This window comes from Symphalangus syndactylus, chromosome 22, assembly GCF_028878055.3.
Source record: "Symphalangus syndactylus isolate Jambi chromosome 22, NHGRI_mSymSyn1-v2.1_pri, whole genome shotgun sequence".
Lineage (NCBI taxonomy): Eukaryota > Metazoa > Chordata > Mammalia > Primates > Hylobatidae > Symphalangus > Symphalangus syndactylus.
In genome coordinates this window covers 21062047-21076338 of record NC_072444.2, presented here as the reverse complement: position 1 = coordinate 21076338, position 14292 = coordinate 21062047, and the positions used below count along the sequence as shown (strand labels likewise).

Sequence of the window (14292 nt, the reverse complement as noted above, 5' to 3'; positions counted from 1 at the left end):
GGAACAGAGCCCCACGCCCACCATCACCTCCTCCAGAGCTGAGGCCTACGCAAGAATGAACACGTCTCTGGAGTTCAGCACTGGGATTTTGGGGTTTATCTGTTACAACAGATGGTGTCACCTCAACCAATACAGGTTCTTGATTGAAGTCACTTGAGAGGCACTCCCTCTCTCAGTCACCCTCCATGGGTAATGCCAAAGGGGGAAAGGCCACAGGAGACGTTCCAGCTCAGGGCCTTGGTCCCCACCTCCCTGCCATGAATTCTGCAAGGAAAGCGCTGCTCTGGGGTGGGCCTTCTCTGGCCACATCCTCCCTGATCAGGCCATGCTGGCCAGTCCTCCAGATAGGATCCATGTTCCTGCCCTAGCCTCCAGCCCTATATCGAGACCTAAGGGTTGGGGGTGGGATCACAGGCACCCACTCGTGATTCATTCAGGAGCACTCTCTGGGGGGTTGGGAAGCAGGCCAGCCGCCACCTGGTCCTGGTGCCACAGCTGCTCAGCAAGGCCGTTGAGTATGTGGACAACGTCAGCCAGCCCAGCCCACCCGTCCAGCGTGCGCCCATCAGCCAGCCGCCGCCCCGGCACACTCTTCACCCGTAGCAGGGGCAGCTCCCAGGCCTGCCGGAAGGCTGAAAGGTCCCGCTCGGGCACGTCCGTGTGCATGTACTGGTCAAATCTGGAGGAGGGTCAAGGAGCCTGACTGGGTGCCTCTGCACAGCCGCCCATCAGACCCTGCCTCTCCCTCCTCCCTGGAGCCCACACCCAGGAGCTGGGGTAGCCATGCTGTACCCTTTAAGTAAAAGCCCAGGTGCTGAATTCCATGCCGGGGCAGAGGCTGGGCCCCTGACCCCCTTGCTCCATGACTTGCCAAGGGTATCCAAAGGATACTTGGAGCCGACGACCATCCTGACACCAGGGGCCTCACCTGCTATGTGGGCCAGCTGTCCAGGGAGGTCTTCAAAGGAGGCACGGTCAGTGAAGGAGAAAAGGAAGAGGAAGGCATCTGTGTTCTCCATGCAAGCCTGGTGATGGAGAGGCATATAACCATGTCACCTCCCATCAGCTGCAGGGCCCTGAGAAGAATCAGGAATAATCCCTCCTTTCACAGATTGGGAAACTGAGGCCCAGAGCAAGGAGCCGCTAGTCCTAGGACGAGCATGGGCTGGGACTCAGTCTCTAGTGCCAGCTCAGGTCTCTGAGCAGTGCCTTGAGCTCATTAATACCCAATCGGCCCCTAGCAGAGCCCACCCAGGCCCACATGCCTGCTCACCGGCAGCATATGATCGAACTTCCTGAGTGCAGACTCTCCACAGTCCCAGAACTCAAAACGAAACATGACAACACGGCCGCTGGCCTGCAGCTTGGCTGGCCAAAATACCACGGTGGTCTGGATGCCTGAGGGGGAGCCAGGGTCAGCCATTCAGCATAAGAGAGGTGGAGATGGGAGGAATAGGGGGCCAGGAAGGAATAGGAAGAAGAGATACATTCCAGCCCTGATGGGTCCCCAGTTTGATGAGGGAGGCACAGTACTTGATCCGGGATAATTCTGTCTGATGGGAGAAACAGAGACCGGCCCTGGAGGAGACTCTGGTACACCAGGAAGATGCAGCCCTAGCTATGGCAAAGCAGTTTCGTTCGTATGTCCAGGGAGACCTAAAGGGCCTAGGGCACTGGGAGATATTTCAACATGGTGGAACAATCAGCACCCAGTGGTGAGAAACAAGAAAGCAAGATTAGCATTTCCTGAGCATCTACCTTGAGCGTAGCTTGAGGCTAAGCATGTTACCACCACCACCTCTAGTGGCAACCACACAACAACCCTGTTGGGGGCGGGGGGGGGGTACTATTATCCCAATGGGACCAAGGAGCCCACGTAGGCTCAGAGAGGTGAAGTGACTTTCCAAGGCTACAGAGTAAGAGGTGGTCCAGGGCCAGGTTCTTGCCTCCACCCACAAGGAAGGCCTCCCAGGATGGGCAAAGGATTGAGGTCCCACTCACCAGTGGTCTCGTGGTGCATCACAGGCACCTCCAGCCCAGCCAGCTTGGCCACCAGTGCCGTCTTGCCCACACCACTCTTCCCGGACACAAAGATCTTGTAGCTGGCAGTGTCAATGGACACAGGCGGCGGCAGCACTGGCCGCTCAAGCAGCCCTAGGGCAAAGAGAGAGCCAGGTGGGGTCAAGGGGTGCTATGGTTTGAAGGTGTCCCCCAAAGTTCATGTGTTGGAAACTTAATCGCCAATGCAGCAGTGTTAGGAAGTGGGGCCTAACACGAGGTGATCAGCTCGAGTGTTCTGCCCTCATAAATGGATTAATGTTGTTATTGAGGGAGTGGGTTTGTTATAAAAGCCAGTTTGGGTGCCTCTTGCTGTCCTGCTGTCTTCTGCCTTCTGCCATGGGATGACACAGCATGAAGGCCCTTTCCAGATGCTGCTGCCATGTTTAGACTTCCCAGCCTCCAGAACCATGAGCCAAATGACCTTCTGTTCATTATAAATTACCCAGAGGAGACCTGGTGCGGTGGCTCACACCTGTAATCCCAGCACTTTGGGAGGCCAAGGTGGGCAGATCACCTGAGGTCAAGAGTTCGAGACCTGGCCGGGTGCGGTGGCTCACGCTTGTAATCCCAGCACTTTGGGAGGCCGAGGCGGGCGGATCACGAGATCAGGAGATCGAGACCACGGTGAAACCCCGTCTCTACTAAAAACGCAAAAAATTAGCCGGACGTGGTGGCGGGTGCCTGTAGTCCCAGCTACTCGGAGAGGCTGAGGCAGGAGAATGGCATGAACCCGGGAGGCAGAGCTTGCAGTGAGCTGAGATCGCGCCACTGCACTCCAGCCTGGGTGACAGAGCGAGACTCCATCTCAAAAAAAAAAAAAAAAAAAGAGTTCGAGACCAGCCTGGCCAACATGGTGAAACTCCATCTCTACAAAAAAAATACAAAAAATTAGCTGGGTGTGGCGGTGGGTGCCTATAATCCCAGCTTCTTGGGAGGCTGAGGCAGGAGAATTGCTTGAACCTGGGAGGTGGAAGTTGCTAAGCCAAGATCACACCGCTGCACTCCAGCCTGGGCGACAGAGTGAGACTTTGTCTCAAAAAAATATAAATAAATAAATAACTCAGAGTGTGGTATTCTGTTATAGCAGCATAAAATGGACTAAGATGGGGGTAAATCCTGCATTTGCCCCATCAGATCCTGGGCTGGACAATCTCATTTATTTATTTTTATTTTTTTTCTTTACCTTCTATTTTTAATATGGATGGGGTCTCACTATGTTGCTCAGGCTGGTTTTGAGCTTCTGGGCTCAAGCAATCCTCCCACCTTGGCCTCCGAAAGTGCTGGGACTACAAGGCATGAGCCACCACACACAGCCAAGGACAACCTCATTTCTAATGGCTTCTTCAGGGCTAACCAACCATCTGTGGTTCTTTTTTTTTTTTTGAGACGGAGTTTCGCTTTTGTTGCCTAGGCTGTAGTGCAATGGCGTGATCTCGGCTCACTGCAACTTTCACCTCCCACGTTCAAGTGATTCTCCTGCCTCAGCCTCCTGAGTAGCTGGGATTACAGGCATGTGCCACCATGCCTGGCTAATTTTGTATTTTTAGAGACAGGGTTTCTCCATGTTGGTCAGGCTGGTCCCGAACTCCCAACCTCAGGTGATCTGCCTGCCTCGGCCTCCCAAAGTGCTGGGATTACAGGTGTGAGCCACCGCCCCCGGCCCCATCTGTGGCTCTTAATACTCAACCCAATTTTACAGAAGTCTGGGATACAAAGAGACTGGCCTAAGTGATTATAGTCACTCTGTTGATATTTATTTACTAGCTGCTCTCAACGTTTGTTGTGGGGCCTGCATGACAACCACTGAATGATACATTCAGGTGCATAAACCCAGCTGTTAAAAAACCCCCCAAATGTCTGTGGTTAAAATGAAAACACAAAAATTAAAAGCCATCACTGCCATTCCTCTAAGTTATGGCTGCTTGATCCTATCTGTGGCATAGCTAATATGGTCAGTGGATTCTATGATGTTCCCAGAAAATCAGCTCGACCTTCACTCAATTCTCTTCCACTCAACACAACTAAATGCAAAATAAATACAATAACAAGACCGGGTGCGGTGGCTCATGCTTGTAATCCCAGCACTTTGGGAGGCCGAGGCGGGCGGATCACGAGGTCAGGAGATCGAGACCACAGTGAAACCCCGTTTCTACTAAAAATACAAAAAATTAGCCAGGCGTGGTGGCGGGCGCCTGTAGTCCCAGCTACTCGGAGAGGCTGAGGCAGGAGAATGGCATGAACCCGGGAGGCGGAGCTTGCAGTTAGCCAAGACTGCACCACTGCACTCCAGCCTGGGCGACAGAGCAAGACTCCGTCTCAAAAATAAAAAAAAATAAAAAAAAATACAATAACAGCCAACCTTCAGTGAACACCCCCTGCATGCCAGAACCTGCTTGGTATGTTATAAACACACTCCTTATTAATTTCCCCAGTAACTCTATGGGGTAAATACTGTGATTACCCCCATTTTACAGAGGTGGGACTTGAGGCTAGAGTTCACTTATCCCCAGTCATACAGCTAGCAGTGGTGGAGCCTGGGTCACTTGCCTGGGTATGTGTGACCCCAAATACAGCCCCCCACCCATCATGGGATTAGAGCGACAGTGGCCATATTAGAGGGTCTTTTTTTTTTTTTGTGAGACAGAGTTTCACTCTTGTCACCCGGGATGGAATGCAATGGCTCGATCTAGGGTCACTACAACCTCTGTCTTCTGGGTTCAAGTGATTCTCCTGCCTCAGCCTCCCAAGTAGCTGGGATTACAGGCGCCTGCCACCACGCCCGGCTAATTTTTGTATTTTTAGTAAAGACAGGGTTTTGCCATGTTGGCCAGGCTGGTCTTGAACTCCTGACCTCAGATGATTTGCCCACCTCAGCCTCCCAAAGTGCTGGGATTACAGGCCACTGGGCCCGGCCTTCTAGAGGGTCATTTTTTGAATGTAATATAATTTCTTTTAAAAAAAACAAACAGTTGACTTATTCACAAATTTTGGTTCTAGCTATCCCACTCTCTGGTCTTAAGTCTTCTGGCACCTTGCTTCTCCTGGCCAGAGCTGGACTCCAGGCATCTCTGCCGGCCTGACAGCTGGGCCCTACCTGGGTGAGTCAGTTTCACCATGGGGAACACCAGCGTCTCATCGCAGAGACAGCAGGACATGGAAGAGGCTCACCTCTATTTATTGGGGTGTGATCTTAGCCAAGTCTGTACCATGTGCTGTTGAGAGGTTAAATGGGCGTGCACTGTGTAACGTCCCCAACAGAGGGCCTGGTACCAGGGGAGGGCTCAATCAACTGCATCTCTGGTGATAGTGGTTGCTGGCAGGGTTTCTGCTGTTTCCATGTTCCTGGCTCTGACGATGGAATTAGCTCTAAGGAGATTTAGGGGTGGGGGTCCCAGAGATAGGGCTTTCAGTCCCCCAGGCTGAAGACTGCTGAAGACTGCAGTGGAGCAGGCCCTCACTGCCCTGCCTCTCTGCTCTCCTCAGGGAGCAACAGGTGACACCCTTCTCCCCAGGGAAAGACAAGTGGCAGGCTGGAGGAAAGGGGGAGGCACTTACCAAACACCCGCCGGCGGTTCTTGCGCAGAATGCAAGCCAGGTACTCCTTGCCCTCGGCACTCTCGTGCCAGTTTGAGACAACCACCGAACCGGGCACGGGAGGTCTGGCCATGGCTGGGCACCGCGACGGGGTAGGGAGGTGACAGAATGCTGAGAGCAGGGAGTGGGAAGGGGGGTGACCGTACCAAGCCGGGCCTGTGATCCCTCTTAACTGTCCTCTGACTCTCCCGGGGGGCCCCAGAAAGTGCAGTCCCTCAGCCGCCTCTCTCCTCCGCAATGCTCCCTGGGGATAGTCATCCCATTACTGCCCATGGAGGGTATTCACACAGCCCCTCTCCCCTTGTCACCTCCGGGAGTCAGACAGCCCCGCTTCTCCTCTACCTTCTAGATCCCGACTCCTGGGGCTACTTAGGCCTCACCGTCAGCAGTCCCGGCGGCGAACCGAACCGGGTGCCGAAGGCTCCTTTAAACGCCTACTCGCACTCTCGCCGCCCCAGGCCTCCGGGCCGCTTCCGCCCAGCCTGTGTCCGCCTCCTGCGCGTGCTGGCAGCTCCGGCGCCGGTGCTCGCGGCGCATGCGCGGAGGTGGTTGCCATGGAGACGCCAGAGGTTGAGTTCGGCGGGTTCCGGGCGGCGTTCGTCCCTCCTACAACGTCAGCAGACTGCGCCGCCCGATGGCTCTGGACTAGGCCTTTTCCTCTGGGTTGTGGATCCTCTTTTCTACTACTCCGTCCGATCCCCAGTCTTTCTTCCAAAACATCATGAAACCCCCCCCTCCAGGAGCCTTTCATGCTTCTGTGTCTCAGTTTCCTCTTCTATAACGTGGACGTAACGTTATTCCCTCCATAGCAGTGCTCCATATGTTTAGTTATGATTATTGCTATTATTAATATTATTGCTCTATTAATCCTGCTTGGCAGGACCTCTAGATGACTTAAACGTCTCTGGCTTCACTGATGGGGACACACACCAGCTCAGAGAGGTCAAGGGACTTGGCTCAAGTTTTAAAAAATGATTCAGAGGCCCGCTGGATTGTATTTTTCGTTCATTCATTCATTCAACAAATACTGAGCACCTAGCTGGGAATACAGTGGCCAACAAGAAGTCCCTGCTCTCCTGGAGCTGACTTTTCAGCTCTGAAGCTCTGAGCTCCTCTCCACCATTCCAGCACTGGACACCAGGCCTGTTACCTAGAAGGTGGGTGCTCAGTAAATGCCCATTGGTTGGAAAGAGTGCAGGTGGGTCATTACTGAGAGTTTGTCTATTACATTTAATTTTTACCATTATCTTCCCGCAATGCCTTCAAGTAGGGCAAATCACTGTTTTGAAAGGAATAATCTAGGAGTTAAGCTTTACCGAAGGCCACCCAAGTGCCAGACAGTGGGGGCTTTACAGGGGTCACCTGATTTAATTCTATAAACAAACCTGTGTAAATAGTATTACCCTCTTGTACTGACGAAGACATTCAGAAACATAACATGACTTGTCTGAGGTCACACCGCACAGCTAGTCAGTGTGAAATCGACTCAGAACCCACAGCTGGCTGGGTGTGGTGGCTCACGCCTGTAATCCCAGCACTTTGGGAAGCTGAGGTGGGCAGATTGCTTAAGCTCAGGAGTTCGAGACCAACCTGGGCAACATAGTAAGACCCTGTCTCTACAAAAAAAATACAAAAATTAGCCGGGCACAGTAGTGCACACCTGTAGTCCCAGCTACTCGGAGGCTGAGATGGGAGGATTGCTTGAGCCCAGGAAATAGAGGTTGCAGTGAGCCGAGATCATGCCACTGCACTTCAGCCTGAGTGACAGAGCCAGGCCCTGTCAAAAAAAAAAAAAAAAAAAAAGAACCCACACTTACCTGACTCTAAAGTACTTATCCGTTCTGCCAGTTTGGGTTTTGTGTTTTTAAAACTTTGCCCCTAGCCACTAGGAGGGCTGTTCCTGGGGAAGCAGAAAGCAGCCAGAGGACCATGAACTCACAGATTTTTAAGGCCCATGATGTCTAAGAGAGGGGATGAGGATGTGTAAGACAAGGTGCTTTCTCTCAACTTGCTCACGCTGTGGCTAGGCAGAAAAACAAGATGAATAACCATTCCTACAGGATTCTGCAGCTGGAATCCTTTGCCCATACTCCCAGGTCACATGGTTCCCATTCCTGCAGCTGTCACCACATCTGCCCAGTCAGGGAGATTCACAGCTGTCCAGAGCTCTCTCCATGGGCCAGGAGTGACTCAGTGGCAGGGCTCTGATCTGAATTATTTCTGAATTTCCACACTTCACATCCCTTCACCCCTGTCTTTGGCTCGTGGAGGGCTCAGTGAGCGTGTGAGAAAATGAAGCAACTTGGCAGAATGAACGTGCCTGTTAATCTGCAACCCAGAGAAGATGTAAAGTCCTCTTGGGGCCAGGTGCAGTGGCTCACGCCTGTAATCCCAGCACTTTGGGAGGCTGAAGCTGGTGGATCACTTGAGGTCAGGAGTTTGAGACCAGCCTGGGTAACATGGCAAAACCTTATCTCTAAAAATATACAAAAAATGGCTGGGCACGGTGGCTCACGCCTGTAATCCCAGCACTTTGGGAGGCCGAGGGGGGCGGATCACCTGAGGTCAGGAGTTCAAGACCAGCCTGGCCAACATGGTGAACCCTGTCTCTACTAAAAATACAAAAAATTATCCGGCTGTGATGGCAGGCACCTGTAATCCCAGCTACTCTGGAGGCTGAGGCAGAAGAATCGCTTGAACCTGGGAAGTGGAGGTTGCAGTGAGCAGAATCATATCACTGCACTCCAGCCTGGGTGACAGAGCTGAATAAATAAACAAAATAAATTATGTATTCAGTGGAAGGCTGATCAAAGACTCAAAAGAATGCAATCTTTTGTCTCTTATCTACTTTTTTTTTTGAGACAAAGTCTCATTCTGTCACCCAGGCTGGAGTACAGTGGTGCGATCTCGGCTCAGTGCAACCTCTGCCTCTGAGGTTCAAGTGATTCCCCTGCCTCAGCCTCCCGGGTAGCTGGGACTACAGGTATGCCACACCACGTCTGGCTAATTTTTTTTGTTGTTGTATTTTAGTAGAGATGGGGTTTCACCATGTTGGCCAGGATGGTCTCTATCTCCTGACCTCATAATCCGCCCGCCTCGGCCTTCGAAAGTGCTGGGATTATAGGCATGAGCCACCACACCTGGCCTTGTCTTTAATGTATTTCTAACCTGGAAGCCCCTGCTTCAAGTTGTCCTGTCTTACCAGACCAAACCAATGTACATCTTACACATACTGATTGAGGTCTCATGTCTCCCTAAAACATAAATGCAAACTGTACCCCTGACCACCTTGGGTATATGTCTCAGGATTTCCTGAGGCTGTCATGGGCACATCCTTAACCTTGGCAAAATAAATTTTCTAAATTGACTGTGACCTGTCTTAGATATTTGGGGTTCACACATCCAACCCCGACATTCTGTGTCAGGGGCTGGGTAGGTCTGTGAGCCTGCAGATTTGACAAAAGCACCAGGCAGTTCTGAAGTTGGGGTCCATATGAGTCAGCCCAGGCTGCTGTAACAAAAGTACCACAGTCTGGGTACTCTAAACAACAGAAATTTATTTCCTCATAGTTCTAGAGGCTGGAAGTCCAAGATCAACGTGCCGGCAGAGTTGGTTTCTGGGTGGGGCCTCTCTTCCTGGCTCGCAGGTGGCCTCTTCTCTGTGCCTATACATGCCTGGTGTCTCTTCCTCTGTTATAAACAGGACATTAGTTCTACTGGATTAGGGCTCCATGCTTACGGTCTCATTTAACCTTGATTACCTTTTTCTTTTATTTTTTGAGACAGGGCCTCACTCTGTCACCCAGGCTAGAGGGCAGCGGTGTGATCTCAGCTCACTGCAGCCACAACCTCCTCAGGCTCAAGCAATCCTCCTGCCTCAGCCCCGAGGGGAGCTAGGACTACAGGTGCACATCAGCACGCCTGGCTAATTTTTTTTTTTTGTTTGTTTGTTTGTTTGAGACAAAGTCTCGCTCTTGTGCCCCAGGCTGGAGTGCAATGGCGCGATCTTTGCTCACTGCAACCTCCATCTCCCGGGTTCAAATGATTCTCCTGCCTCAGCCTCCCAAGTAGCTGGGATTACAGGCGCCTGCCACCACACCCAGCTAATGTTTGTATTTTTAGTAGAGACGGGGTTCTACCATGTTGGCTAGGCTGGTCTTGAACTCCTGACCTCAGGTGATCTGCCCACCTTGGCCTTCCAAAGTGCTGGGATTACAGGCGTGAGCCACCGTGCCCGGACTTTTTCTTTTGTATTTTTTTAGAGATAAGGTTTTGCCATGTTGCCCAGGCTGGTCTCAAACTCCTGGCCTCAAATGATCTGCCTGCCTTGGCCTCCGAAAATGCTGGGATTACAGTCATCAGCCACCATGCTCACCCTTAATTACCCTTTTTTTTTTTTTTTTAGTCTAGATGAATTTATTGCCATTCACATATTTCATAGAAAAAAAGATGTAGCAAATGGCTCAGGGTTGTACAAAAAAAAAAAAATCCAGGTTTATACAGGTTGCTCTACTTACATCTGAGAGCAGGGCTGTCCTGGCATCAGGCCCAGCAGCTGCAGTTGTCTGATGTCCCTTTGCAGATGCAGCCCTGGGCACACTTGGCACAGCCCACAGGGCAGCAGGAGCAGCAGCTCTTCTTGCAGGAGGTGCATTTGCACTCTTTTCATTTGCAGGAGCCGGCACAGGCGCAGGAACTGTCAGGCAAGCAGGAGCAGTTAGGGTCCGTTTAGAGGCAAAGAGAAGCAGGAGTTCCCGATCAAGAGGCAAACACGCAGCGGGACAGATGAAAAGCGTGCTTTAATTACCTCTTTAAAGGACCTATTTCCAAATATAGTCACATTGGGGGCTAGGGCTTCAATGTATGGATTTGGGTGGAGGGAGGCATAATTCAGTCCATAACAGGGTCCACAGACCTCATGTAAACACTGCTGCTGGGCAAAGGAGGCCAGCTGACCGTTGGGACCTGAAAGTGACATGGTTAGAACTGTGTTTCAGGACGCTTGTGGACCATGTTGGTCTATGAGTTCTGTTCTCCTGTGCCCCTCTGACCACTAAACTATGTGTTCCCCTAAGCCAGCTGCTTCTCCTTTCAGGGCCTCAAGCGACACATGTAGAACATCTCCCTAAGGACCCTTCTAGTCTACAGCCTTTTTTTTTTTTTTTTTTTTTTTGAGACAGTCTTGCTCTGTCGCCAGGCTGGAGTGCAGTGGCGCGATCTTGGCTCACCACAATCTCCACCTCCCGGGTTCAAGCAATTCTCCTGCCTCAGCCTCCCAAGTAGCTGGGACTACAGGCGCATGCCACCATGCCTGGCTAATTTTTGTATTTTTAATAGAGACGAGGTTTCACCATGTTGGCCAGGATGGTCTCAATCTCCTGACCTCGTGATCTGCCCGCCTTGGCCTCCCAAAGTGCTGGAATTACAGGCGTGAGCCACCGCGCCCGGCCTAGAGCCCTGTGATTAATCCACTCATTTCTTCTTGGTTTGGTCTCCCCACAAATATTTATTAAACACCTCTTGGTCAACGTCCCCACAAGACCTTGAGAGGACTCCACAAGGCAGGGACACAGTCACCAACTTGACAGAGTGGATGGGAGGCCCAGGTGGGCAGACACACAGGCCGAGCTGGGGTGAGAATGAGGCATGGAGAGCCCTGCCTGAGGATCCTGGGTGGGTGGGGGGCAGGAGGTCAGCTAGGACACCAGGCTTAAAATCCTCTCAGCACCTAGAATAACAACCACCGCCCCCCTCAGCATGGCCTGGCACCAGGAGTGCTCCACTCACACCTGGAATGCTTGTTCTGCCTCCTAGCAGTCCTTCCGCCAGGCTCACCGGCTTCAGGCCATTCTCCAAGCTGGAGCCACAGCCAGTTAATCAAGTCAGGTCAAGGGCACCAGCCTTGCCGCCAAGCTCAGCGGTCAATTATCCATCCTCAGATCACCTGACCCTGGGATGATTCTCAGGTGACTGGACAGATGGTGGTGCCCCTGTGAGGGAAGCATGGAGGAAGCGCACAGGGTCACAGGAGGAGCCCCTGGGGAGTGAGGGAGGGTGGGGGGCTGCCCAGAGAGGACACACTCACAGCAGACGTTGGAATGTAAAGTGCAGGTGAGCGGCCTGAGTGGAGCTGGACATTACCAATGGCAGAGGGACCAAGCCTGAAGCAATGGGTGTAGACAGATGAGAGGTCTGGATGCTGTGGACAGACAGCAGAGCCTTGGATGCCACCTGGGCAATGACAACCACGAGGTCAGACCCAGGAGAGGCAGAGGAACCGGAAACCCCCTCCTCCAGCCCGCCCTGAGGCTCATGTTCAGTGTGCAGGGAGGCTTGCCCAAATCCTGAGGAAGCATGGCTGGGGAGCGATGCTACTCCTTGGACGCCATCTCTTGTGGCCTTCTGCTGCAGAGAGCACTCTGCTCTGTGCCTCTGCCATGGCCCCAGCCATGCGGTCCTAAGTGTTCTCTTCCCACTATGGATTCCGCTCGGGAGCTCCTTTCCCATTACATCTGAGGGGATGACCTCTGGTCATCAAGTCCACATGGGTCACCCTCCATTGTCCTCATCCCTGACCACTGGCTGCTGAGGCTTATAGGCTTATCAAGACCCTGCATTACTGACTGCCAGAAGCGAGGCCTAGAGCCCACCCATCTGGGATGCCCCAGATAGGCTCTATCCTCATCTGCCGCCCTGCCACAGGTTAGCAGGACGAGGCCAAGTGCCATGATCTGAACATCCCACCAGATTCACATGTTGAAGTTTAATCACCACTGTGACAGTATTAACAGGTGGGGCCTTTAGGGAATGATTAAGTCATGAGGGCAGAGCCCTCAGGATGGGATTAGTGACATTATGGAAAGGTTTGAGGGGCCAGTTCGTCCCATCCACCGTGTGAGGACACAGCCTTCACGATGGAGCAGCAACAAGGCAATGTCTTGCAAGTGGAGACTGGGCCCTCACCAGACACCAAGCTTGACAGTGCCTTGAGCTTGGACTTCTAAGCCTCCAGAAATGTGGGAAATACATTTCTGTTGCTTATAAATCACTCAGTCTGTGGTATATAGCAGCACAAGGGAACTAAGACACCAAAGCAAAGAGAAGGCTAACTTCTTGGCTTCTGGCTTCCCGAGCAACTGTCCCAGCCCTGGGTGGCTGCACTGGTTGCAGATGGTTCTACTGACTCCATCCCCTTTGGTATCTTTTTAATATGATACCTGGATTGTCTTTTGACCTTAGAAGCTCAGGATTTGTCATTTTTGTTTAGCCCATGTGACACCTCCCTGGTTTGTGATTAGGCTGTAAGCTCCTTCATGGGTGGGCCTCTTTTGTGTCTTCTGTGTGTCCCAGTGCCTCGGGGGTCACAGATACTCACGGAATGCTTGCTGAGAGTGAATAGTCTCCCAGTCAGTTCCAGGCTTTCTAGGCCTTTTCAATGGGCCACAGCCCATGTCCTCGGGCAGGAGCATCCTCCCTCTCCCCAGGCTTCTGCTGGAAAGGAGCCCTCCTTCTCTTCCTTGCAGTAGGTGGGCAGACAGGCTCCCTGGTGGGTGCAGAACACACTCTGCTAGGACTTTTTGGCATTTACTTAAGACATGGACTTGGCTTTGTGCATGCCGACAGGCTCTGGACCCAGAGCCCAGCCCCATGAGAAAGACTGTAATTTTCCCACAGCTGAGGGCTGGGGAAGGGAAGGCAGGTAGGCCAGCTGGGGGGATGGTACTTGAAACAAGGCAGGGGCCTGGGAGGGATGCCCCCCAGGCTTAACTGACAGAGGGAGGGGAGAAATGGGCAAGCGTTTTCTTCCTCCTGCCCATTTGCTTTCTTTCTCAAGACTGCCTCCGACAGATCGCCCAAGCACACTTGAAGCCTTTCACAGGGTGCCCTCAGGTGGCCTTTTGGGGAATCACACCCATCCAATGGATTAAACGATTCTTGGCTGATTCCAGCTAAGTTGCTAACCTGTGAGGCTGGCTGCCATTATTGCCATTTTTACTGATAAACTTGAGGCTCAATGAGGCAGGATGACTGGCTCCAGCTCAAAGTGACAGTCAGCTCCTGAACCTAGGTCTGTCCTGTCCTACTGCCTCTAAGTCCCTTCTGAGTCCACAGAGCTATGTCTCAAAAAATTGAAATGGCATCAAGCATTTCCTTGGTTCCAATCTTGATCTGATGCATCTCTGTTATTTCCTCCCATGCAGGCAGTCAGGCCCTGTTTGAACACTTTCAGCCGTGGGCAAATCACCTCACACAGCATCCATTGACATGCTGGCAGTGTTTGTGGAAAGAGAAGTAGTAATGGCCACTGAGACCAGAAGGCGGAACTTAGCTGGGAGGCTCTCCTTGGCCTGGGGGAGGTGAAAAGGCACATAGCACAGGTAAGCTCCAGTTGTGTGCGGCAGCACTATGCAGAGGCCAGCCTGCAGGATTTTCACGGGCAAAATTTTGGTGGATGCTTCTTGTCCTGCCTGGACGTGGGGGTGCTCAAAGCCTACACCTTCCAGGAACCTTTCTCAGGCCTCATGGGAGGAGTAAAGAAGGCAAAACCTTGGGCTGAGGTGCTGATTCCTGCACTGTCTCTCCTTCCCCAGCCAGATTTTTAATTTACACCCGAATGTGCATAGGCCTCTGGCCCTT

The 14292-nt window shown here is 52.3% G+C and overlaps 2 protein-coding genes across 6 annotated transcripts in view; both read right to left on the bottom strand.

Annotated features, from left to right (window-relative positions):
* Window positions 1-14292, bottom strand: part of LOC129472521 (neuroblastoma breakpoint family member 1-like) — a 705345-nt gene that overhangs the window by 49612 nt on the left and 641441 nt on the right. The gene's annotated exons all lie outside the window — the stretch shown is intronic.
* Window positions 74-7431, bottom strand: CPLANE2 (ciliogenesis and planar polarity effector complex subunit 2). Of its 5 annotated transcripts, none has more exons than XM_055262241.2 (6): window positions 5998-7431; window positions 5617-5920; window positions 2002-2154; window positions 1274-1398; window positions 892-1025; window positions 74-679 (listed from the first exon to the last, which is right to left on the bottom strand). In XM_055262241.2, the coding sequence occupies exons 2-6, from the start codon at window positions 5726-5728 to the stop codon at window positions 430-432; spliced, it is 774 nt and encodes a 257-aa protein (XP_055118216.1). In that variant the 5' UTR covers window positions 5729-5920; window positions 5998-7431; the 3' UTR covers window positions 74-429. The 5 variants fall into 5 exon arrangements, with proteins under 5 accessions (XP_055118216.1, XP_055118219.1, XP_055118218.1 ...); XM_055262244.2 differs by having other exon boundaries at window positions 5617-5730; window positions 6036-6168; XM_055262243.2 differs by having other exon boundaries at window positions 5617-5899; window positions 6036-6153.

Excerpts from the sequence above, each read along its gene's own strand:
- CPLANE2 (XM_055262241.2), bottom strand. The coding sequence starts at position 5,728 with ATGGCCAGACCTCCCGTGCCCGGTTCGGTGGTTGTCTCAAACTGGCAC. Across the intron at positions 1,026-1,273 it reads AGTTCGATCATATGCTGCCG|GCTTGCATGGAGAACACAGA; the intron begins GTGAGCAGGCAT and ends CTCCATCACCAG. Across the intron at positions 680-891 it reads AGGATGGTCGTCGGCTCCAA|ATTTGACCAGTACATGCACA; the intron begins GTATCCTTTGGA and ends ACCCTCCTCCAG.